This window comes from Neolamprologus brichardi, chromosome 11, assembly GCF_056152115.1.
Source record: "Neolamprologus brichardi isolate AB-2024 chromosome 11, ASM5615211v1, whole genome shotgun sequence".
Lineage (NCBI taxonomy): Eukaryota > Metazoa > Chordata > Actinopteri > Cichliformes > Cichlidae > Neolamprologus > Neolamprologus brichardi.
Window position 1 is genome coordinate 30,724,969 of NC_142114.1, and position 25,914 is coordinate 30,750,882.

Sequence of the window (25,914 nt, forward strand, 5' to 3'; positions counted from 1 at the left end):
CCTTCTTTTTCCTTTCAGCCTTAGAGGGAACATGTTCCCTCTAAGGCTGAGGTAAAGACGCTTTTCTTTGCAAGCTCCTTTGAGCTGTAAAGAGAAGCAGATGCTCTGTTTATATTCTAAAAATGTTTTAAGCTTGTTTCAAAGATTCTGTACTGCAGCTTTAAATGTTTTCCAAAAGCACACATACAATTATCAGTGTTTCTCAAACTTTTTACAGTGTGTACCACCTGATAAAAATGTCAAGCTCTCCTAAGGACCACTATGAGAGCATGAAACTCATAAATCTGACAACACAAAATTAGCATTATTAAATTAGTAAAATTAGCATCTGCAATAAAGATTTTTTCATACATTGTATACATTCTACCACAGGCAAAGTTGCCTCCATTTTTATAGTTTTAATTAATATTTTGTAATAATTCTGTTTTGGGAGTGTTTTTTATGTATCTGTATTATATTATACATCGTATACATTATACAAGTTAATCTCTGTCCAAAAAATGCACTCAGTTTAGTTTTTACTATGAGCATCATTCATTATTCTCCCAGTAATTAAGGTTAGGATATGTATTTTTTTTTTTATTCCAATCCATTCTTCTTTTGCAGCATTTTAATAACCTTTATCAGATTGATGGTTTTATTACAGACTTTTCAAAAAAGTTTTTTGCTTTTCTTTCACAAATGTGCGATTAAATTGTGTTAAAATGTACAAAACAGTGATGTCATGTTTTGTGACGAGGACCCAGGCACAGAGAGACTTGATGAATTTAAGAATCATATGATTTAATAAAGAAATTTGCAGACTTGCACAGAGATGGTAAAATTATGATGACTGATGACGGAGACGAAGACAACAGACGACGAGGACAGAGAGGAACAGGGGTTTAAATGCACCAAAGTGACAGTCAGAGAGAACTCGGGACAACATTTAAGGATGCAGGGACTGACAGAGACAGGTTTATCTTGCCTGGCCGGGCAGCTCTCTCGAGTCAATGGTTGAAGAAAAATGGCGGGCGGCCGAAGTGAAGCGCAGAAATACCGTCTTCAAAGTAAGCGCTGGGCTTTTATCTCACTTCAAATATACCGCGGAACAAATGTTAGCGTAATAAAAAGTCTTAAAAAGTCACGTTTAGCGACCCTTCGGCTAAGTTACGTGACGTTAGTGAGGTCGCGTTTAACGCGCTCTTTGGTCCGTTAGTTAGTTCAGGTTTCTGCCGAAGCTCCGTCTGTTTGTCGCTGTGAAGCCAAACGTACTTAAACGGTTCAGGAAACACCGAGCAGACGGTTGAGCAAATATCTGGCCCGCGAACTGCGGTGAGGACGCAGACTCAAGCATGCTGTGCTGCAGTTTGTCCTTAAAGAGCTCTCATCCTGTATAAAGCACTAATAATGAGACAGACAGTAGATGGAGAAGTCCTCCTCCTGTTTCCTGCGGTTGTTGTCAGGCTTATATCAAACAACCTGAGTCTGTCACCTTTGTTATAAAGACCAACACTGAAGTGGTCGGGCAGAGAATCAGCGCTGTATCCATGCAAACACATGCACAGCAAGCAAAGCTCGGCCTTGGATTCAAATAAAGACACAAACATTTCCAAGTGCGTCCATCTTTGCTGATGATGCAGCAGACACGCTGACCTCCAGTCAGGAGGAGGAGGAGCATGTTCTTCCTCTCACAGACACTGAAGCCTGAAACTGAACGGCCCGTTTACTGCGTTTAACCTCAGTCCTAGTTTCATAGTTCGACGCCCGTGACCTCGTCTAGCTCCAGTTCACAGCCCGTTCTGCCAGACGTCAGTCTGTTTGCATCTGTAATAACTTTGAATAAGTCATCTTCAGTTAACGACTCTGAGCATCTTTAATCAAATGCACTTTAATGAACACTGGGCTACTTTCTAAAACCACTTTTACAAAGTCTCTGATGGACGTGGGAGGAGGAGCGAGGATGACATTTATATCAGATGAAGAGTTCTGACAGTGTCACAGCTGCACAGACGTCTCATCGTGTCGGTATGTTATTCATATGTTTGATTTATTTCATAATCTCACACATTCATTGTCTGGTATTCTAATAAAATAAATAAATCCAGATGACCTGAGGGATCTGGAAGGTTCATACTGGGTCAGGAGGTCACTGATGTATTTTGGTCCTAAACCATTCAGAGCTTTATAGACCAGCATCAGAACTTTAAAGTCTCTCCTCTGTCGGACAGGCAGCCAGTGTAAAGACCTCAGAGCTGGACTGATGTGGTCCACTTTTTTGGTCTTAGTGAGGACTCGAGCAGCAGAGCTCTGAATGAGCTGTAGATGTCTGACTGATTTTTTAGGTAGACCTGTAGAGGTCTAGGAGTGAGTCTGTCCTCTGTGTTTCTGCACAGTCTGGTCCTCCTGGGCTCATCGGGCTTTTCTTTCTCTGCAGATGTCAAACCTTCAGTCTCGAGGTCAGTGAAGGTTCAGCTGAGGGCGGGATCTGCAGACCTGAATGACCCCACAGTGCAAGAATCCATCCTGCAGCAGGTCAGAGGTCACACGGGCCCCGATACAAGGAACAGACCGCTATAACTACTGTGAAATGATAGAGAGCAGTGAGTCTGTGCAGGTTCAGGGACACGTGACAGCACACAGCTGCAGAGATACGGGGCTCGTTTAATGCAATCCCAACCATTTGTATTATTTAACCTTTTTTTAACTGGTAACTTGAAGATTTAATTTCAGATTACTGTGAGGAGACGAAGTGAACCAATGACAGGCAATGAGGCCTAATTCTTCAGTTTCATCCCCAGCCAGTTCATTCAGTTCATTTCCCCCAGAAACAGCACGAACAACGTTTTCTGCTCACTACAGAAACAACGGCTGATAAATGAGGAGCTTCTGTTAATGTGTGAAAACTGTGTTTCAGGTGAGGGAGAAGCTGGTGGAGCAAGGCATCAGAGAGGAGGTGAAGCTGAGGTGGAGGACGCAGCCTGATGGGAAGGTTTTCCACAGAGAGGAGGAGACAGCCGGTTACTGTGAGGAGGAAGACTGTGGGTCGGTTTAGTCTGAACGTTATTGGCTGATGTTCCTCAGATGATCTGCTGTGTAATTCAACTTATTTCCATCTCTGTACTCTGACTGCTGGACTGTAACAGCGTAGCTTTGCATGACTGACAGTTGGAAATCATCCTTCTTTATCCTGAGCTCAGATCACAGAGTGTCTGATGTTTTATGCTTCTTTGTTTCTTCTGATTGGTGAAGCTAAAGTTTGCAGGTGAGCAGGTGAGCGGACCTTCTGTGTCTCAGATATAAATGTTCATGATATCCTGTCTCTACATATGAAAGTTCAAGAGGAGAAAAAGGTGAAGCTGAGTGTTCAGAGCAGCCTGATGTCTGAGCTTTTTGACTTCATACTTTATATTTCAAATGAGCTCCCAGCAATATAACAGTAGATATGCCGTATATGTCAGTGAGTCGGGCATTTATGCTCTATTATGATATTAAATATACATTTTTCTGTCTCAGAAATGTCTCTGCTGCTGTTTGAGTCTGTAAACTGCAGTCATGGCTCTGCATCCATCTTCATTGTAAACTCTATTCAATAAAGTCTATTGATATTTTATTGTCCCTGTCAGAACTTTCAGTTGCTTCATTTTTATGCTCTTATTTTGAATCTGATGCCAGTAACACACATCATAAAGGCTGAGACAACATGAAGTTTAATGCTAAACAATAAGACGTCTCACATACAGTGAAGCTGATTGGCGGGACAGCAGTCACATGACTGGCTATGAAATCCCAGACAGACAATCCAACAGTTTGTGAAACATCTGAATGTAAAATGCTGAAAACTTCTGCTGCTCATCTGTTCACAGAAAAATCTGTGAAAGCGACGAGACAGCTGTGTGACGTCATTTTCAAAATCAATTCAGATCAAATATTTTCTGTTTCACAGTTTTATAAAACTCCACATTAAGACCAGAGTACCTGTCCACACAGCGGTGCATTCAAATAGATTAAATTAAATAGATCAAATAGATTCAACATCTTTCTTCAACAGAATTGCAGACTGCACAGATGGTACCTTCCCAAAGGAAAAAGTAGCTTAACAGAATATATATGTAACCCAGGTCCCACGTAGCTATGGTAAAGCTAGAGTATATAGTACAATGAGACTGGGCATGGGTTCGTAGTGCTACTAATCATGATACTTGATACCCTCTAATTGAATTAATAAGGACCACCACAACTGTATTTTACACAAATTAAATCCCTCACAGGGTATTTATTTAGACAGCAAAGAAATGAATAAAATAAACAGTTACTCTTATAAAACGAATTGAATTCAAATAAACAAACAAAAATACTGTAAAAGTGACTACATGGATTATAAATAAAAGATTATCAAAACAAAATAACTCTCTTATGTGCCAACTGTTATTTCAGTTACAACAGCTCACACCTTTAACAGGGATGAATTTCAACCTTTAATAACAACTACACACTTTTCTCAATTTAAACCAAATCTGTAACAGTGGGCCCACACACACACACTTTAACCTGTCCACACTACACCTGCCGCACGGTGCTTGTTGCAGGCCTGATTCGAAGTTCAGGTGCGGTGAGGCCTAAAACTGATGGCCGCTTCACTCAAACTGAGCCATAAACAAAATACGTGCACTTTAGTCCCAGTTAGTACTCACGAGTCCAATGAGTTTGTTAGTGGGGCAATCAGAAACGGGCAGTTAGTTCACCAGTAGTGAAGACAGTCAGGGGCGAGAAAACAGCAGGGTCCATCCGGGCAGAAACCTCTCTCTCCCTCTCCTTTCAGAGCGTCCCTCGGCTTCTAAACATATTAAAACACTTGAGCTACAATACCAAATGCTATCACATAACGATTTAGCATTAGCATGCTTTGACTGAAAATCACAGAGCTAAACATACAGCATGGCATCACAGCACATAACGCAGTAAGCTGCGCTAATTAGCAAGCCGCTAGTTAGCATCACACATCGCGCCATTTTACCACTATAACGAATAGTTACAGTACAAATGTCAAGGCACACAGACTCATTTACCTCTTGCAGATCACAAATAAGTTATATCAGGACCACGGGTAGTCGACCTCAATGATACTCTTAGATGTAAAACCCACACCACGTTTGCCTTATGACATCTCTCTTCGGACTTAGCTTCTGTGTCCGCTCCCACAGATTCACACAAACCTTACCACTCGTCCCGCCCCCATAACAGAGAAGAATGACATTGACTGGCTCGTCAGCACAAACAACCAATGACAATACAACATTAAGATAACTGACATTAGATGGGTAAATAAGTTTAGGTTACACCCCGACATATTGATTCTGCACAGGAAATGAACTCTAAATCATGAAACCCTTTTATTTATTGGACTCTTAACTGTAAATGAAATTACATTTGTACCAAAGCATGTGATTTTTAAACCTTTTATCAACTATTTATATTTTAACCATTTTTTATAACAGTAGACTTTTTTCTTTATACTGCAAGCCTGAATAATTGCAGACAGGGCTACATATATTAGACTTAATAGTTAATATATACAGTAATGGACTTCTATACATTTTACATCAGATTAAAACTTTGTAAGATTCAGATAATTATTTATTAAAAGCTCGACATTTTAAATGAGAATAAGAAAGAAAAGTATGTCTTTGTGCCCCCGCATGGTTTAACCCGGCCCCCCTGGCTAAACCATGCTAGACCCGCCCCTGCACAGTTACGTCAGCTGCATAGAAAAAGATCCTGGTGTAGAAAGTAATATTAAATAAATTCTAACAACAGCTTATCAAGCTTAAACGTGCTGCTGTTGTTCAGCCGCTGGTTTCCTCTTTCAGGCGCAAAGTGGGCCAAAAACAAAGAAGAGAGACGATCAGCTGATCATTGATCAGCTGATCATTGATCATGATTGAAGCAGCAACAGGAGAGGGAGGGGGAGGCAGTCGCTCCATATATCGGTTAAGCTCAACGTGGGAATGCTTTACAAACATTCAGAGATGAACTTACACACTTACACACTCTCTGCGATAACTTTGTCGGAGATGAAATGCCGGGTTGGTAGCGAGGCTCCAAATCAGGGGCGATTCTAGGATCAGAGCTTTGGGGGTGCTGAGCATCCAGAGAGCTGCCCAGCCAGGCAAGATAAACTTTACTCATCACGATGAGACGTCCTCCCTGTCTCTGTCAGTCCCTGCATCCTTAAATGTCTCCAGTTGTCCCGAGTTCTCTCTGACTGCCTCCTTGGTGCATTTAAACCTGTTCCTCCCTGTCCTCATCGTCTGTTGTCTTCATCTCCATTATCACTCATCATAATTTTACCATCTCTGTGCAAGTCTGCAAATTTCTTTATTAAATCATGAGATTCTTAAATTCATCAAGTCTCTCTGTGCCTGGGTCCTCGTCACAAAACATGACATCACTGTTTTGTACATTTGAACACAATTTAATCGCACATTTGTGAAAGAAAAGCAAAACACTTTTTTGAAAAGTCTGTAACAAAACCATCAGATTTGATAAAGGTTATTTAAATGCTGCAAAAGAAGAATGGATTGGAATAAAAAAAAAAAACATATACTTAATTACTGGAGGAGAATAATAAATGATGCTCATAGTGAGTAAAAGGTAACAGAATAAATTATTACAAATAAATTATTACAAAATATTAATTAAAACTATAAAAATGGAGGCAACTTTGCCTGTGGTAGTATGTATACAATGTATGAAAAAATCTTTACTGCAGACATTAATTTTGTGTTGTCAGATTTATGAGTTTCATGCTTTCATAGTGGTCCTTAGGAGAGCTCGACATTTTATCAGGTGGTACACACTGTAAAAAGTTTGAGAAACACTGATAAGTGTCTGTGTGCTTTTGGAGAACATTTAAAGCTGCAGTACAGAATCTTTGAAACAAGCTTCAAACATTTTTAGAAACAGAGCATCTGCTTCTCTTTACAGCTCCTCACTCCACAGTCTTTGACACTGAGAGTGCACAAATGTGATGCACGTACTGCGGCAGTCATACGGACAACTGGACGGTCCAAAAGTTGGCCGACCTGTTACTGGCTGAGGTTTTAGTAGAGTTGTAGCTGAACCACATAAAAATATATCATTAATGCTTCAGCACCCCCAAAAATGGGCTAAAATCGCCCTAACTCCAAATGCTCAACCAGACCGCCGTCAGGTCTCGCACGCTACAGCCGCTCTATCACGTGACACATACTGCTCCGACGTGCTACGGTTATGAGCCGAGTCACGCCATGTCGCAAGTTTTGTGAGGTACTTTCATTATATTTAATGGATCGGATTACATTTTTTTATTTCTCTCCGATGTCCGATCCAGTAATTTAGGTCAGTATCGGACCGATTCCCATACGTCATGTCGGATCGGTCCATCTCTAAATAAAACTGAACAGATCTAAAGAAGGTGTTCCTGAAATTTGGCTTCATTAGAACAGGACGGGTGGATGAGCACAGCCCTCTCAGCACAGGGCTGACAGGACTTATAAACCATAATATACATCAAATACACAGTGACTTAAAAGAAATCAATAAATACACAAACACTTCAACCGCTGCTTCCTCAGACTGCATGAGTAACAGGAACCGCTCACTGTCGGATCTGTGAGCGCTAAAATTACTGTTACTAGAGCCATCCAGTCGTTCTCTAAAAGTGAACATTAACTTTCTTCAAAGTGCCTTAAAAGTCCAAACACCCACAAACATCTGACTGGCACTACCCCCTCTAGGTCTCCTGACCAAAAGGGGGCAGTATATAACGTATGCAACAAACATAAATCAACAAAATCACTTAAACAAAAGCTGAATTTGTGTCAAACAGTATTTGCCTGCACACAGAGCTTACATCGTTGTCTGTATATGTCATCATTTCTTTGGTCAGTAGTAAAGTAACCGAGGTATTTCCCCTTTTTGAAAGAAAACATGTGTTAACCCCTGGACTAAAGAACAAATGCTCCAAGTGGGCGAGGTGCTAATTTTCAGATGGCAGGTCTACATCTAGAATCAAAATGATCACAAACATCAACAACCAAAGTGAAGCATTAAGACAAAACAGAGCCATGTCACACAGGATCCACACATTTGGGCCACAAAATAGATGTAAATTGACTAAAGTAAGACACAAATCAGACAAAAACAGATGCAGCGTGATCACAAACAGACACATGTTGGCTACATGTTGATGCTAAATGACTAAAATCACACGTGCAACACTTTCTACATATTTGACAACAGAAGAAAAACACAAACAAAGTTGGAATGTATTTTTGATTATTTAAAATTTTTATTTTATGCCAAATTAGATTTTTAGCATAATCAAGCACCAAATCACAAAGTCTCCTCCCTGTTTGTACTGTAAGGTCAAAACCCTACAGTACTACAGAGAACCCCAACAATCAAATGATCCCCCTCTGAGCAAGCACGAGGCGACTGTGGGGAAGAAAAACTCCCTTTAAGAGGAAGAAACTTCCAACGGAACCGGGCTGAGAAGGGGCGGCCATCCGCTGCGACCGGTTGGGGGGATGGAAATCAAAAAGGAGACGAGATGGCGTGAACTACAGTTGTTAAAATTTGGATTTGGTGCTAAAATTCTGCTTCAAGATGTTAAAAGAAGCAGGGCGGCGGGGAAAAGCCAGGATGGTCATTTCAATCATCTCTGGCTTTAGTGAACCACCTAAAGGGTTTTCCCAGAGTTTTTCCCAACGCTGAAAAAAACCTGGAAATTTTGGACTTTTTGGGAGGACTGGGGATGACTCCGAGGAGCATTTTTAGATGCTTTATCAGAGCCTCATCAAAAGACGCATCATCTGCCATCGCAGCCTTTAACACATTGTCTGGGGAGCCAAACTCCTTGATGAGGCATTTGGCCATTTTCTTGATGAACTTTTTCTTGTCATTCATCAGACTTGTGGCAGACTCTGTGCTGCTGAGTTCAGGCTGCATCACATCTCTCAGACGCTTGAGGACCGCGTCTACTTCTTTTGTAGTACATGCTGCCCTGGCAAAAAAGTGTTGAGTTGCAGGTTTTGATTTTCTGATGACTCTCATCATGAGGATAAGGGCGAGGTCACTGGAAATTTTCTCAGCATCAGAAGATGACACTGATACAGACCTCATCTCTGACATGTCAGAGGAATCCTTGAGTGAGCCTGAAACACTGGCAGAGCGTTTTTGGGGAGAAATGCTCCCAGATTTTGGTGTCTGACGTGACTGATCAGGTGCCTGAGAGCATTTTTCTGGGGTAATGCTCCCAGATTTTGGTGTCTGATCAGGTGCCTGAGAGCATTTTTCTGGGGTAATGCTCCCAGATTTTGGTGTCTGATCAGACACCTGATCAGACACCTGATTAGGTGTCTGATCAGGTGTCTGATCAGGTGCCTGACAGCATTTTTCTGGGGTAATGCTCCCAGATTTTGTTGTTACAGGTAATGGCACAGATTCTCTTCCACTGCCATCTGAATCTGTGTTTGTTTCCTTTGTTGGCGTCCTTGTTCTTTTAATAATTTTCTGGATGTCTTCCACAGCCTCAGAAATATTGTCCTCAATCAGTTGATCTTGGTTGTCGTTCTCCACCCAGAGTAAAAGCTTTTGCACAAACTTTTCTACTTCGTCTTCTACGAGCACATAGAGGACTTCGGCAGAAAAGGGACGCTGTGATCCATGTGCTGGTTGTGGAGTCCTGGAGATGACAGTGTCAGACAGGGATCTACCCATTACAGGTTCGGGGACTTGATACAGTCGATCCGTCATAAGTAGATCAAACATTTTTGCCGTTAACTCCACAGTAAAATCTCTGGTTCCCCCACTAGTTAATTTCTCATATAACCGATTAATGTCTGATTTAATCGCGTCAAAGTCGACGGGAGAGGAACGTATGTACCGGAGCAGTGTGTTTCGGCTGGAAACCATGCTTTTATCAGAGGGCACTGTGCCACCTTTGGGGAACTTGAAAATGTTTTTTAGACAAACAAAAAAATTTCTTTTTGCCGTTATTACTTTTCTCAGCTCTTTTGTCATTTTTTCAAATTGTTTTCTCGCAAACATGAAAAAGCGCTGTTTGCGTTCGAGCTCGGGGCGAGGGGTGAAAGGCAACAGTCTGAAGAAGAAGTCTCTCATCTTGTTGATAATTAATCCTGCATTAAAGGCAGGTTTGGGTAAGTGACACCTCTCACAGTGCTCTTCACTGCTTACATCCATGTTGCCAGTTATCTCATTTACGATGTCAGCTGCAAACGCTTCTACCGGGGTTGGAGCTCGGAAACTTTGGCTTCCTGCAGCTCGTTTTATTTCGTCCTTTTCTGTTAGATGTTGACTGTTAGAGTCGTCCACATCTTTATCTGTCATCTCTCCATCTGAGCTTGATGACAGAATCACAGAAATCTCTGTGATTGCTGATTGCACGGACATCTTTGAATCCGTACTTTCTGTACCGGAATCAGAGCCGCTCGACGCGCACCGGCAGCGCAGCTTACGCGCTACATGCCTTTTAAGGCACGAGGCAGCGTGGCAAACCATGCGGTGCAGCTTTTTAATATTACTACATTTGCCGCTGACATAAACGGCGGGGTCTTGCGGGAGATCGGGGCTTTCTCTAATGAGTTTGACCGTTGAGCTGACCTTTTCGGAGATCTCTTCCTCGACCATCCGTGTCAGCTCGTCAGCGCTCTCATGTCGCTGTTCCGGGACGTTAAGAGCGCCGGCGATGGCGGCTGAGATGGAGACTCCGAGGGACGGGCTTATTTTCCCCGCACCTGAAGGCTCCGGATCCTCCTTCGTCATGCCACCCTGAATAACAGGAAGGGCATTTTTGAGGATTGTGCTAGAGGCGATCTGAATGATTTCACAAATCATATCAGCGAGCACCGCTCGGACGCCTGAGTCGCATGTGCCACCTTCTATCACGCTCCACTGAGCTCCAGAGAGCCTTTCGAAGCACCTGTTGATCGGTGGCACAATCTGGTCTGGTGTGACCACGACTGAATTGTCATTTACACCGAGTGTTGACATGGTTGTATCGCACATTAGATTTTCTGGGTTTGAGAGAACCGCTGGATAATTTCCTTGTTTGGGAGAACGCCGACTGTTGAACATTTGCAAACAGATGAGCAGTAATGTTTCTGTGTGAGAGCCCCTATTTAAGGCTTTCCCTGCCTGTGACGTGGCTGTGACGATCGAAGCAGAAGCTAATTCCTTTGATCTGCCAGTGACGTCACACAGAACGCACGAGCACACGGATAGAAGCCGCGCGCTCGGGGGAGGAGCCAAGATGGCGACCTGTGTGGACGCTTCTCTGTAAGCTCGTGAATTTCTGATGAGTACCTAACGTTTTAAATGATCTAAACGGACTCAGATAATTCCTTTATTAGAAGTGACTCATTGCACTTGTGTTTTGCACACGTACAGGACATCTTTACAACATAAAACCAGGCCGAACTGAGTTTTTTTTTTCCCTGCCGAATTCTGACACGGTGAAGTGTTAGCTTGTATAGAAACATTTAGCTAATAGCCGCAGGATAAGCTTGCAAAATGGCCAAAAAAGAGACAAGAAGAAAGGAAGGACTGATAATGGACTTGGAGCCAGACAAAACCTTTGCAAGCTTATGCAAACCTCTCCCTCAGACCCCTCTTAACAGCCCCAACCCAAAGAAGAGCCGCATCGAAGTGCACGAGGTGAGAGAGGAAGCTGTATCCAATGCCGACATCTTGAAAGCTATTAATGGGCTGAATGACAGATTCTCCAAATTCGAACAAATGGTGAACAAAAACACGGCGGAGATTATTGCCGTGCGGGATCACGTGAAAGGTCTTGAAATACAGAGCAAAGAGACAGAGGTTGCTGTGAAGAAGCTGAAAGATCGCATTGCTGCACTTCAAGAGAAACAAGAGGAGACGGAGAGATGTAGTCGGCGGTGGAACCTGCGTTTGCTGAATCTCCCAGAGCATAGTAACGAAGACATAAGAAAAGAGGTGATGGATATAATCGCCCTGATCATCCCAGAGGAAAAAAACACATTCGAGTTCATGATAGATACTGTTCACAGAGTTGGTCGAACAAGAGATGAAAACCGCTCACGCCCCATCATCATACAGTTCACCATGCGCACCTTCCGACACAAAGTGTGGAGAGTTTCCCTCAACTCTGATGTAATGAAGAAGAAGAATCTCAGGTTGGCTGAGGATCTCACCTACATGGAGAGACCGTGCAGAAATAAACTGTGGCCAACTGTCAAACAAGCCCGTGACGAGGGAAAGAAGACCAAATGGATTGGTCCTGTGGCCATCATTGATGGTGTAAGACACACTGCATAAATAAGAGGTTATTAAAAGATCAGCAAGATGACTGAAATACTTTAAGTTCACTCTGTAAGTTACCTAACATTAACAGGTATTTCAACTACCTCAGGCTCCCAATGTTACTGTTCAATATTTAATAATTTTGAGTCACTTGTATATTGTTTTTTGTTTTGTTTTTGCTTGAAATACCTCAGGTTCATTAGGTAATATGTTTACAACCAATAATATCCTCTTTAAATTTTCTATAAAACTTTTATACCTCCAAGTTAGTTGTACCAATATTTGGCAAACATTATTATGGTTATGTTTGGACTTGCTTATGTTTTACAGTGTGAGTAGTTAAACATCCTACCTTTATTGGTGTATAAATGTTAATTTGCTTAAGCATTTGGGTCACTTCAATGAGGAAAAGGAAAACAAACAGAGTCTGAAGACTTTTACTTAGGTACTCAACATTTAGTGTTCCCGTTTGAGAGTATCTTCTTTAGGTGTTTATACCTTAGCACCTTATAAGTTTCTAGTTAATTTAACAGACATCCAGTTCACTTTATTCATTCCCTTCTTCTCTTATGACAGACTTACATTTCAGTTCCATGAAAATACTATCCCTTAATGTTCGAGGTATTCGTGACAGTACCAAAAGAAAGTCAGTTTTCATTTCCTGCAGACGGAAAAATGCTGATTTGATTTTTCTACAAGAAACTCATTCGAGTGATAATGATGTAAAATTCTGGAAAGCACAGTGGGGTGATCCGTGTTATTTTTGCCACGCCTCTCAACATTCGGCAGGCGTAGCCATTCTCCTTAACAACTTTAAAGGTAATATTATTGAATCATTGTCTTCAGATGAAGGCAGATGGATTATTCTGATTTTCAAATTGGACAACACCTTCTTTATAGTCTGTAATTTATACAGTCATAACAACACAACTCAGGCCAAATCTATGTGCATACAATTATCTGAGAAACTTGATTTTTTAAAATCAAAATATAAGGGAGCCCACATGATTCATGGAGGAGATTATAATGATGCTCCAGACGATCTTATAGATAGAGTACCAATAAGAACATCTCAACACTCAAAATTTAAAAGCACTGCATTTTTCTGTGAACAACTTGCAGTTATAGATGTATGGAGATTCTTCAACTCTGATACAAAAGAGTTTACCTGGAGCAATGCGAATAGATCTCTACAATCCAGAATTGATTTGTGGTTAATATCTTCTTCATGTTTACATTTTGTTTCAGAATCTTCTCATGATTTTGCTCCATTGACTGATCACAAATTGATCACAATTCACTTAGTTGGCAATAAACAAAGTCAAAGTAAACTACGTGGTTTTTGGAAGCTAAATAATAATTTATTGAATGATGATACATTTTGTAGTATAGTGGAAAAAACGGCAGAACAGATATTCGGGGATACCAATATGAATCACACACTAAAATGGGAATTTTTCAAATTCAAGGTAAGGGAAGCAGCAATAAGGCGAGGCAAAGAAATTAAAAAAAGAAATGACACTAAAGAAATCAGTATTATGAATGAATTAAACATATTAATGAAGAAAGATGCCCTATCAGATGATGAAGAAATTAAATTGAAAAGACTAAAGGAAGAAATAGATAATGCATATATTAACATGGCTAAAGGGGCTTTTATAAGGTCCAAAGCAAAATGGCAAGAACTAGGTGAAAGAAATTCTAGTTACTTTTTTGCTCTTGAGAAACAAAACCAAAGAAGAAACAATATATCTACTCTTAAGATTGATAATAACATAACCACTAATTATTTAGATATCTCACAACATGTTGGTTCATTCTACAAAGATATATACAAATCAAATTGTAATATCAATGATTGTGATAGATTTATTGAGTCAGTTAAAAATTTTGCACCAACTATCTCAGAAAACTTCAAAACTAATTGTGAACGTCCCATAACAAAATCAGAAATTTCAGAGGCAATTCAAACAATGAAAAAGGGCAAATCTCCAGGTAATGATGGTTTGTCAGTGGAATTTTATTTACAGTTCTGGGATATCATTGTTGATCCTTTATTAGAATTGTTTAAGGAATGCCTTGATGGAAAAGAAATGTCCACAAGCATGAAACAGGATATTATAACTTTAATTCCTAAACTTGATAAAGATCTTCTTGTTATAGAAAATTGGAGACCTATCACGCTTTTGAACATAGATTATAAGATTATCTCATTGGTCTATGCCAAAAGATTAAAGAAAAATCTTGATGAGATCATAGCTGAAACGCAAACCGGATTTATGACCAATCGCCATATCAGTTCAAACATAAGGCTTATTTTTGACCTATTAGACTACTCTGACAATATAGATGATGATTCCCTTATTGTGTTTCTTGATTTTTATAAAGCTTTCGATACGGTAGAACATTATTTCTTATTTAAAGCACTCAAAACCTTTGGTTTTGGTCCAAACTTTGTGTCAACTATCGAAATGTTTTATAAAAATATTGACAGTTGTGTTATACTATATCCAAATACTACTAAAAGATTTCCAGTCATGAGATCTGTTCACCAGGGTTGCCCAGTTTCACCCTTTTTATTTCTGATTGTGGCTGAACTACTTTCATTACACATTTTGAATAGCCCAGTCATTAAAGGTTTATCTATTTTTGGTAAAGAAATCAGAGTGACTCAACTAGCAGATGACACCGTTTTATTCTTAAAAAACAAAGATCAGATTGAAAATGCTATTTCATTAATAAATGATTTCTCAATTGCCTCTGGATTAAAACTAAATAAATCTAAATGTGAAATTTTATGTTTGTACCAATCAAATGTCAAATCCTTGTACCATATTCCTGTCAAAAACTGTGTTAGATACCTTGGTATTCATGTCCGTAAGAATGACACAGAGCGTCAACAACTCAACTTTTCTCCCAGGATGGAAAAAACTAAAACTATACTGAACTTATGGCTCCAAAGAGACCTATCAATTTTTGGTAGAATCCTTTTGACTAAAGCTGAAGGTGTTTCCAGATTTGTGTATCCAGCCCTTTCTCTTAATGTGTATGATTCCACATGTAAAAATGTTAATAACTTATTTGTTAACTTTGTATGGAAGAATAAGCACCATCATCTAAAAAAATCATTGCTTTGTGGACCTAAAGATAAAGGTGGTTTTGGCCTTCTGGACTTCATGGACCTGAACTATACATTTAAGGTGAAATGGCTAAAAGAATGCTTAAAATCTCCTGGATCATTATGGCATTTCATTCCACATAACATTTTTAGAAATGTTGGAGGTTTACAGTTCCTATTGTCTTGTAATTACAGTATATCAAAGTTACCAGTTAAATTGTCTGCATTTTATCAACAGGCATTGTTGGCTTGGAAATTATGTTATTCACATAACTTTTCTCCACATAGATCTATTATCTGGAATAACGAATGTATTACTAAGAGGAACAAGTCACTGTATTTGCAGAATTGGATTGATAAAAATATAATCTATTTAAAAGACTTATTTGACTCTGAAGGCCAGCTACTTAGTTACTATGACTTTATTACAGAAAAAACATTCCCTATCAAATTTAAAGATTTTAGCTCTGTAATGAAGTCCGTTCCCAGCGGACTGACTGAGTTGATGAAAAGCTACAAAAAACAGAACACACCACATGCATCCGTTAACACTCTTTATATAAATGGTATTGATTTCTTAAGCAAGAAATGCACCAATAAACATATTAGAGAATGTTTGTATAATGCGAAGAAAATAACTCCAAGAGGGAAGTTTTTTTGGAACTCTATTTTTGATGATATCAACTGGGATAAAGCGTGGCGGCTTGTTCCTTTTCGATTTTGTATTACAAACAAAGTTAGAGAATTACATTTGAAAATATTACATAACATATATCCATCCAACACGTACATTTCAAGATTCTGTGACATTGATAGAAAATGTACCTTTTGTAAAACTAAACTTGAAAGTGTTACTCATTTGTTTTATGGCTGTTCATATAGTGCTACATTTTGGAGAGAGCTTGAAAATTATATACTGTGCAAGACAACATACGAAATCAAAATTGAAGGGAAGAACATTATCACTTATTTTGAAACTAAAGAAAAAAAAATATGTGCCATTGTCAATCTTTATATCTTATTAGGGAAATTCCATATACATAAATGTAAATTTCAAAACTCAACCCCATCATTTAATTTGTTTTTGATTGAAATTGAATATTACTTAAACTCTCTTAAATTAACTTCCAATAAAAAAGGTTTGTCATTGATTGAAATTCATTCAGAAATGTTTAATGAATGAGCTGTCACAACTTTCAAGTACAAAGTTGTTATGAAGTCTGTCACATTCCCCCCCCCTTTTTTTATTCTTTCCTTTAGTTATTTATCCTTCTTATTTCATTGTACTGTATATTGTTACTCTTATTTGCCTTGTATGTGTACTGTACAAACTGAACTGGAATGACTGACTGTTCGCTTTATAATTTCAATAAAGTTAAAAGAAAAAAAAAATAGAAGCCACATATCCCAGGATTCACTGCGGCTGTGTCCCAATTCAGGGTCTGTACGCTTGAAGTACGCGCACTACGTGTACGGTGCGTATAAGTACGAGAAGTGCGGAAGTGAGAGGCTTGTGAAATGGGACGGTCTAGCCTTCGTCGCGCTGTTCAGGTTGCCTAGCAACCATGATACTAACCGCGAGAAACGTTACATACAGCTTTGTGTGACAGAAATGAAGGAGAAAAATGTTTTGTTGGTCATTCATTTTTGTCATCACATCACTGTGATTAGTTGAGTATCTGAGGCTGAGACCACAGGACTGTAAAACATGATTGTTGGGCTTCATTTCTGTACTGAACAGTCATTTCAAGATTAGTTAGTAAATAACAATTAGCTAATGTTGTTCATGAGACTAAAATCATCTCACTGTGGTAATGTAAATATAATATGGCCAATACAGTATTGTCAGATTATTATGATATATATACACTGTAAAAAAGAAAAAGTTGAGAAAACTTAAAATTTCAAGGCAACATGATGCAAGAGATTTGAGTTTTCTCAACTTTTGCAACTGTTGTTGACTTAACTAAGATTTACAAGTTCTGCCAACTTGGTTCTTCTTGTTCACCTAATTAGGATAATCCTGGAAGTCTAACGAAGAAATTCTGGTTTCAATGCCATGTTTTTCTGCCTTCACCAAACAAGGATATTCTTGTTGAGTAATCATACAATTCTTACTCCAGTGAGTTGAAAATGTACCTATATAAACAAAGAAAAATGTATGCTGTGATTATACTTGAAAGAACACTCAATAAATAGATATAGAATAAAACAAAGCACAATTCAATGTTATCTAAAAGCTTATTTATTTTGTTCAACAGTGCTTTCAGTACATTTCAGAATGTCATGGGCAGTAGGGTGAATTTCTGTTAAAAAAAAAGAAAGAAAGAAAAAGAAATAAACAAACAAAAACGTGTTGCCAGTTTCTTTTGTGTGCTTTGAGCACCCCAGCAGAGATGTTAAAATTCCAGAGTCCAGAACCAAAAAAGAAAAGTGTCCAGCAACTTAATAATTCACGCACATACCCTGACCGTCTTGTAAAAGCTGAACATAACTATTGCACCTTAAATAGGGTAATTCCACAAACGATTGCCTATGTACCCAGACATTCACATTTTACATGGGCTTACTATGATGAACTATGGAAGTTAAAAGTTATTAGAAATGTTACCATCAATGAAGAGGAATCAGGTAAAACACCAGTTCTATGCTTCATGTGAAGTAGAAAACACTTTAACAAATCTTTTAAAATACTACAAGACAAATTTTCACCATATATTCTCAACAATACAGATTCATCTGACTAAAACTTACATTTCGAATAATGATTTATCCACGTCACCTTCATATTGTCCGACCAGGTCAAAATAAGATGGCCTCAATTGCTTTAAAGGTGTAACTCATCTGCTTTGGATAATCAATGTTGAGGGCATACAGAAGGCCAAAAAGGTGTGCCAAGGCAGCAGAGAGATCTGGAATGTTATGTAGCACGATGTCCCCTTCCAACACAACTGCATGTTCTCGCACAGACGTATCGGCATCGTCATCTTGTAGGATGGTGAGGATGGCAACTGATGCACCGTTCAACACTGGTTCCAAAATGTCAGTGCCCTGAAGAAAAGTAAAATATGAATTATTGAAAGCTAAGAAAAACTAAAGACAAAACAAATTTCTAAAGATTTTAACTTTAACCTCTATACCATGCTGGTCATTTGACTCATAGAGGTTTTAAGAACAAAAAGCTTATTTTCCTTTAATTAATGCCACCTTGTGAGTTTTGTACAAAAATATTTTCTGCTATGGAACACCCACTAACAATGCCCAGCTGCTGCTCAGCAGAAAAAAAAGGAGTGAGAGTTATGACAACTGCAATCCCCACTATAAAATTATCTGGACTGCACTGAGGAAGTGTACATTTCCATTTTGGATTAACTCATCCTTTAAAAACATCTCATAGCAATTAGTTTTACTTGCATTACTTTTTTGTACTTACTAAGCACTTCAGGAAAACCTCTGTTGCATCCTCTCTGAGGAAAATGGGCAGGCCTCTCAGTGCCGGTGGGACACAATGTCAGATGCCTAAAAAGTATTCAGTGGAAAACAAGAATTTCAATTAGTGTAGTAACATGGTGTACTATACACAATGCAAAATCAGAACTCTCATAGTAATGAAAATAAAGCACAGGTCAGACCCAGCAACACGCAAAACTTACAAAAAAAACCCAACAACAACATCATGTTAACAATTTTACTTTCTATTTACAAATTAAATAGAAATACTGCCAAATAAGAACAAAGCAATGACTGATGACATTAATTTTTATTGACATGTCCACTGATGTGTTTTGTTTGAAGCCAACATCTTTTTCAGTTTCTGTTAAGAGAAAAGTATACTCTCTTCTAAAAATGTCAGATAAAGAAGCACTTCACTCACCTGTTCATCAAGTTTATCCAGGTCTTCCATCTCCTCACAAAGAGCTCTCTTCTTAGACTGGTACAGTTTCAGCAGGCCAGGCACAAATTTGTCAAGGGATGCATTGAAGGTCCCCAGGAGGTCTTTGCTTGTGATCCGATGAAATTTCTCAGATATCTAAACAAGACATTCACCAAAATATTGTCATTTATTCAGCACAGAAAATTCCTGGGTAGCGGTCTTGGACAGTCTGCACCATGTTATATGCCTGACTGTGTTATCAACAGCAAAACCTACTTCAAAAGTCTCTCATGAATACGTATTTTGCACAGGAATAGAAATACCCTCCACAAAACCCAGTATCAATATGCAAATACATATTATGTTCTAAGTTGCACCAAAATCTGTGACCAATCAGATTCTGTGACCTGCCTTGGTATTCTTTCCCTAACCATCTCAGTCTATAGAAGTCCTATTTCTAGCACTAAAAGAAAACAAACAAAAAAAACATGCTAAGTCAAAATTATGAGATTGCCTTTCTGTTTCACAATTTCGATTTAGCATGGGGACTCTTTTCTTGAAAGAAATTTCTTTACACATTTTCTGTGTAAAGAGAAGTTTAAGGATTTCAATGTAACACTGGCAAGGGTCTTGACTGGAATAGTAGCACAATATAATAAAGTTGGCCAATGCATTGTCCCAGCAAATACTGTACTACTTCAATATAGTCAATCTAGTATAAATCATGCCCAATTTGAATAATAATTAAATTATAAATAAATTAGGACAGTCTTACCTCCACAGAGTAAAACAGCGCAGGTCATCTCTCCTGGACACACACACTGGACACCATAGGCTGACACTCCACGACCTCTCTCCGCCTGAGAGAAAATGTTTGCAATAATGAAACATTTCAATATAATGTAGAAAAAAACGAGTTACAGATCGGACTCTCTGATCCTTACTGCGCATGTGCAAAATCGGACCGTACAGATCGTGTCTACCCGTGGAATTGTACATAAAATCAATTATCCACCAACAAAAAGGCTCTCAAAACAATACAATACTTTCCACAGCTTTGAAGGATGGGTCAGGTGTATCCTTCGTGGCCCACCCTATGCCAGAATTCATAGCGCAGCGCAGCCGATTCTAGTTTCCAACAATGGCGGCAGCCACTTAGTTTTAATATTACTCTTATTACCTTTTTCGGGTCACAAAGTAAACTTTTAAGATATTTTCAGGCGAGAATGTAGCTGTGTAAATTTCAAATATCTGCTCAGTTTAATAAGACAACACATATTTGCAAAAATGCTTCTACGTTTTCGGAGACGTCTGTTACCACCGGCTTCGATAGCTAGCTGGCATATCATTCCCTCCCCGCGCGGTCCTTCGCTAGCTTAAACATGATATATAAGTCACTTAGATAACTTAAATATGTTATTGTTTGGCTTTTTTTCAGTGTTTTACTCATTCCACCTTCCTGGGTCCTGAGGAGGATGCAGCCTAGGCGCTTGTAGAAAATCCTAATAATAGATCTCGTTAGCTTACCTGCTAGGGCAAATAGTCGGCAGCTTGTCCTGTCCGAAAAATGGTCAAAAAATACAGTCCAACTTCAGACCAGGTAAAATCCGTAATGGTCGAAAAATTGTAATTTCCATCCAAATTTGGCCACGTTTCTTCAAATTTTCTTAGCAGGTTTTCAGTCCAGAACACATTGACAAACCACTATATATCACACAGCTCAGGTCTGCTCAGGCTCGTTTGGTCCAGTTCAAACTTGGCACAGACCACGTGTGCCAGTCATCTACGGGGTTTCCCACAGGTTCCCAACTTGACTCAAAAATCTACTCAAAAGTTGATAATCTTTGTTATGCTCTCTAGAAAATCTTAGTTAGGACAACAATGGAAGATTTTGTTGGGCAGACGAGCTTTTTTAGGTTGTAAGTGGAAAGTTTTGTTTCTAAGTCAGTTTAATTTGAAAACTTTAATCAAATCAACAATTACTAGTTATTGTTTTTACAGTGTATATATATATATATATATATATATATATATATAAAACCAAGTTAACGCTGAAAGTCTGAACATCACTAATGTCACATAACTTTGCCGACATGTGGCCAATAGTAATGTTTTAATGTTCTTCGTTATTAAACATTCACACATAAATAAGTGACGTCATATTCAGTACTTACCTTTGACAGTTCGGCGTTTCAAATTTTAACATTTTTATTTCCTTGAAATCAGTTTGTCTTCATGTAAATGTCTTTATGTACATTCATTCAAGTGGCTCCAAAGTGTTTCCTTCAAACACTTGACAAGAAAAATGTGATATTTAACGATATGCTAAGACTAAGACACAAATCAGACAAAAACAGATGCAGCGTGATCACAAACAGACACATGTTGGCTACATGTTGATGCTAAATGACTAAAATCACACGTGCAACACTTTATACATATCTGACAACAGAAGAAAAACACAAACAAAGTTGGAATGTATTTTTGATTATTTTAAATTTTTATTTTATGCCAAATTAGATTTTTAGCATAATCAAGCACCAAATCACAAAGTCTCCTCCCTGTTTGTACTGTAAGGTCAAAACCCTACAGTACTACAGAGAACCCCAACAATCAAATGATCCCCCTCTGAGCAAGCACGAGGCGACTGTGGGGAAGAAAAACTCCCTTTAAGAGGAAGAAACTTCCAACGGAACCGGGCTCAGAAGGGGCGGCCATCCGCTGCGACCGGTTGGGGGGATGGAAATCAAAAAGGAGACGAGATGGCGTGAACTACAGTTGTTAAAATTTGGATTTGGTGCTAAAATTCTGCTTCAAGATGTTAAAAGAAGCAGGGCGGCGGGGAAAAGCCAGGATGGTCATTTCAATCATCTCTGGCTTTAGTGAACCACCTAAAGGGTTTTCGCAGAGTTTTTCCCAACGCTGAAAAAAACCTGGAAATTTTGGACTTTTTGGGAGGACTGGGGATGACTCCGAGGAGCATTTTTAGATGCTTTATCAGAGCCTCATCAAAAGACGCATCATCTGCCATCGCGGCCTTTAACACATTGTCTGGGGAGCCAAACTCCTTGATGAGGCATTTGGCCATTTTCTTGATGAACTTTTTCTTGTCATTCATCAGACTTGTGGCAGACTCTGTGCTGCTGAGTTCAGGCTGCATCACATCTCTCAGACGCTTGAGGACCGCGTCTACTTCTTTTGTAGTACATGCTGCCCTGGCAAAAAAGTGTTGAGTTGCAGGTTTTGATTTTCTGATGACTCTCATCATGAGGATAAGGGCGAGGTCACTGGAAATTTTCTCAGCATCAGAAGATGACACTGATACAGACCTCATCTCTGACATGTCAGAGGAATCCTTGAGTGAGCCTGAAACACTGGCAGAGCGTTTTTGGGGAGAAATGCTCCCAGACTTTGGTGTCTGACGTGACTGATCAAGTTCCTGAGAGCATTTTTCTGGGGTAATGCTCCCAGATTTTGCTGTCTGATCAGGTACCAGAGAGCATTTTTCTGGGGTAATGCTCCCAGATTTTGCTGTCTGATCAGACACCTGATCAGGTGACTGATCAGGTGTCCTATTAGGTGCCAGACAGCATTTTTCAGGGGTAATGCTCCCAGATTTTGTTGTTACAGGTAATGGAACAGATTCTCTTCCACTGCCATCTGAATCTGTGCTTGTTTCCTTTGTTGGCGTCCTTGTTCTTTTAATAATGTTCTGGATGTCTTCCACAACCACAGAAACCTTGTCCTCAATCAGTTGATCTTGGTCTTCGTTCTCCACCCAGAGTAAAAGCTTTTGGACAAACTTTTCTACTTCGTCTTCTACGAGCACATAGAGGACTTCGGCAGAAAAGGGACGCTGTGATCCATGTGCTGGTTGTGGAGTCCTGGAGATGACAGTGTCAGACAGGGATCTACCCCTTACAGGTTCAGGGACTTGATACAGTCGATCCGTCATAAGTAGATCAAACATTTTTGCCGTTAACTCCACAGTAAAATCTCTGGTTCCCCCACTAGTTAATTTCTTACAAAACTGATTAATGTCTGATTTAATCGCGTCAAAGTCGACGGGAGAGGAACGTATGTACCGGAGCAGTGTGTTTCGGCTGGAAACCATGCTTTTATCAGAGGGCACTGTGCCACCTTTGGGGTACTTGAAAATGTTTTTTAGACAAACAAAAAAATTTCTGTTTGCCGTTATTACTTTTCTCAGCTCTTTTGTCATTTTTGCAAATTGTTTTCTCGCAAACATGGAAAAGCGCTGTTTGCGTGCTTTGAGCCAGGAGTGAGAGGTGGATGGCAAACATCTGGAGAAGAAGTCTCTCATCTTGTTGATAATTAATCCTGCATTAAAGGCAGGTTTGGGTAAGTGACACCTCTCACAGTGCTCTTCACTGCTTACATCCATGTTGCCAATTATCTCATTTACGATGTCAGCTGCAAACGCTTCTACTGGGGTTGGAGCTCGGAAACTTTGGCTTCCTGCAGCTCGTTTTATTTCGTCCTTTTCTGTTAGATGTTGACTGTTAGAGTCGTCCACATCTTTATCTGTCATCTCTCCATCTGAGCTTGATGACAGGATCACAGAAATCTCTGTGATTGCTGATTGCACGGACATCTTTGAATCCGTACTTTCTGTACCGGAATCAGAGCCGCTCGACGCGCACCGGCAGCGCAGCTTACGCGCTACATGCCTTTTAAGGCACGAGGCAGCGTGGCAAACCATGCGGTGCAGCTTTTTAATATTACTACATTTGCCGCTGACATAAACGGCGGGGTCTTGCGGGAGATCGGGGCTTTCTCTAATGAGTTTGACCGTTGAGCTGACCTTTTCGGAGATCTCTTCCTCGACCATCCGTGTCAGCTCGTCAGCGCTCTCATGTCGCTGTTCCGGGACGTTAAGAGCGCCGGCGATGGCGGCTGAGATGGAGACTCCGAGGGACGGGCTTATTTTCCCCGCACCTGAAGGCTCCGGATCCTCCTTCGTCATGCCACCCTGAATAACAGGAAGGGCATTTTTGAGGATTGTGCTCGAGGCGATCTGAATGATTTCACAAATCATATCAGCGAGCACCGCTCGGACGCCTGAGTCGCATGTGCCACCTTCTATCACGCTCCACTGAGCTCCAGAGAGCCTTTCGAAGCACCTGTTGATAGGTGGCACAATCTGGTCTGGTGTGACCACGACTGAATTGTCATTTACACTGAGTGTTGACATGGTTGTATCGCACATTAGATTTTCTGGGTTTGAGAGAACCGCTGGATAATTTCCTTGTTTGGGAGAACGCCGACTGTTGAACATTTGCAAACAGATGAGCAGTAATGTTTCTGTGTGAGAGCCCCTATTTAAGGCTTTCCCTGCCTGTGACGTGGCTGTGACGATCAAAGCAGAAGCTAATTCCTTTGATCTGCCAGTGACGTCACACAGAACGCTCGAGCACACGGATAGAAGCCGCGCGCTCACCATATCCCAGGATTCACTGCGAGTCAACGTTTGAAGAAAAATGGCGGGCGGCCGAAGTGAAGCGCAGAAATACTGTCTTCAAAGTAAGCGCTGGGCTTTTATCTCACTTCAAATATACCGCGGAACAAATGTTAGCGTAATAAAAAGTCTTAAAAAGTCACGTTTAGCGACCCTTCGGCTAAGTTACGTGACGTTAGTGAGGTCGCGTTTAACGCGCTCTTTTGTCCGTTAGTTAGTTCAGGTTTCTGTTTGTCGCTGTGAAGCCAAACGTACTTAAACGGTTCAGGAAACACCGAGCAGACGGTTGAGTAAATATTTGGCCCGCGAACTTCGGTGAGGACGCAGACTCAAGCATGCTGTGCTGCAGTTTGTCCTTAAAGAGCTCTCATCCTGTATAAAGCACTAATAATGAGACAGACAGTAGATGGAGAAGTCCTCCTCCTGTTTCCTGCGGTTGTTGTCAGGCTTATATCAAACAACCTGAGTCTGTCACCTTTGTTATAAAGACCAACACTCTGCAGGATCCTGTCCTGTTTCTCTCTGATTAAAACACATAAAGTGTATCTTTGTGATGATACGAGAAAACTGTGTTTTCATCCTGCAAGTTCACACATATTTGATGAACTTCTGCTGCTTTTGTTGCTGACTGCTGTGGTTGATTTCCTTCTGCAAGTGTCCAGAGTCAGAAGAGCCTGAGAAGGTGAGAGGAGACGGAGGCTCTCCACCCCTGATGAGACACCAGGACAGTGTGTGAGGAAGAGGAGGAGGAAGAGGAGCCAGCAGCAGCTGAGAGATGCAGAGGAGAGCAGACAGCTCTCTGTAGTCAAGGGACTGCTAAAAACATTGAAAACACTTTCTCTATATTTGCTTCTGTATCTGCAGAAGTATCTCCAACACAAACTGTAACAGCTGCATACAGGAAACACTCACTGCTGTTTGTCCTGCAGGATCTGACAGGGAACCAAGGAAAACTAAGGGAACCACAGACAACTTTGATAATGCTTTGATTTATCCAGAATATATTTAGTTCAAATATTGTTTTCATCACAGTGGGATTGTGCTGGTTTCAATGGGAAAAGTGTGCAGCTTATTTAAACACAAAGTTGTCCCTTCGTAAAGTGTGCCAGTATTTTATAAAGA

The 25,914-nt window shown here is 40.1% G+C and overlaps 1 protein-coding gene and 1 long non-coding RNA gene across 2 annotated transcripts; one reads left to right on the top strand and one right to left on the bottom strand.

Annotated features, from left to right (window-relative positions):
• The first annotated feature begins 990 nt into the window (after positions 1-990).
• On the top strand, positions 991-25,914 carry LOC148100748 (uncharacterized). Its single transcript, XR_015719795.1, has 2 exons — positions 991-1,049; positions 25,448-25,914. It is a non-coding gene; the product is annotated as an uncharacterized LOC148100748 (long non-coding RNA).
• LOC148100749 (uncharacterized) lies at positions 8,290-24,686 on the bottom strand. Its single transcript, XM_087847899.1, has 4 exons — positions 22,180-24,686; positions 19,314-19,469; positions 18,315-18,490; positions 8,290-11,224 (listed from the first exon to the last, which is right to left on the bottom strand). Exons 1-4 carry the CDS (start codon positions 24,610-24,612, stop codon positions 8,674-8,676), a joined length of 5,316 nt encoding a protein of 1,771 aa, XP_087704025.1. The 5' UTR covers positions 24,613-24,686; the 3' UTR covers positions 8,290-8,673.

Excerpts from the sequence above, each read along its gene's own strand:
- LOC148100749 (XM_087847899.1), bottom strand. The coding sequence starts at position 24,612 with ATGTTCAACAGTCGGCGTTCTCCCAAACAAGGAAATTATCCAGCGGTT. Across the intron at positions 19,470-22,179 it reads TCACTAAAGCCAGAGATGAT|ATATCTGAGAAATTTCATCG; the intron begins TGAAATGACCAT and ends TGTCTTGTTTAG. Across the intron at positions 11,225-18,314 it reads GCACACCTTTTTGGCCTTCT|ATCAAAGGAATTAGCTTCTG; the intron begins GTATGCCCTCAA and ends CGTCACTGGCAG.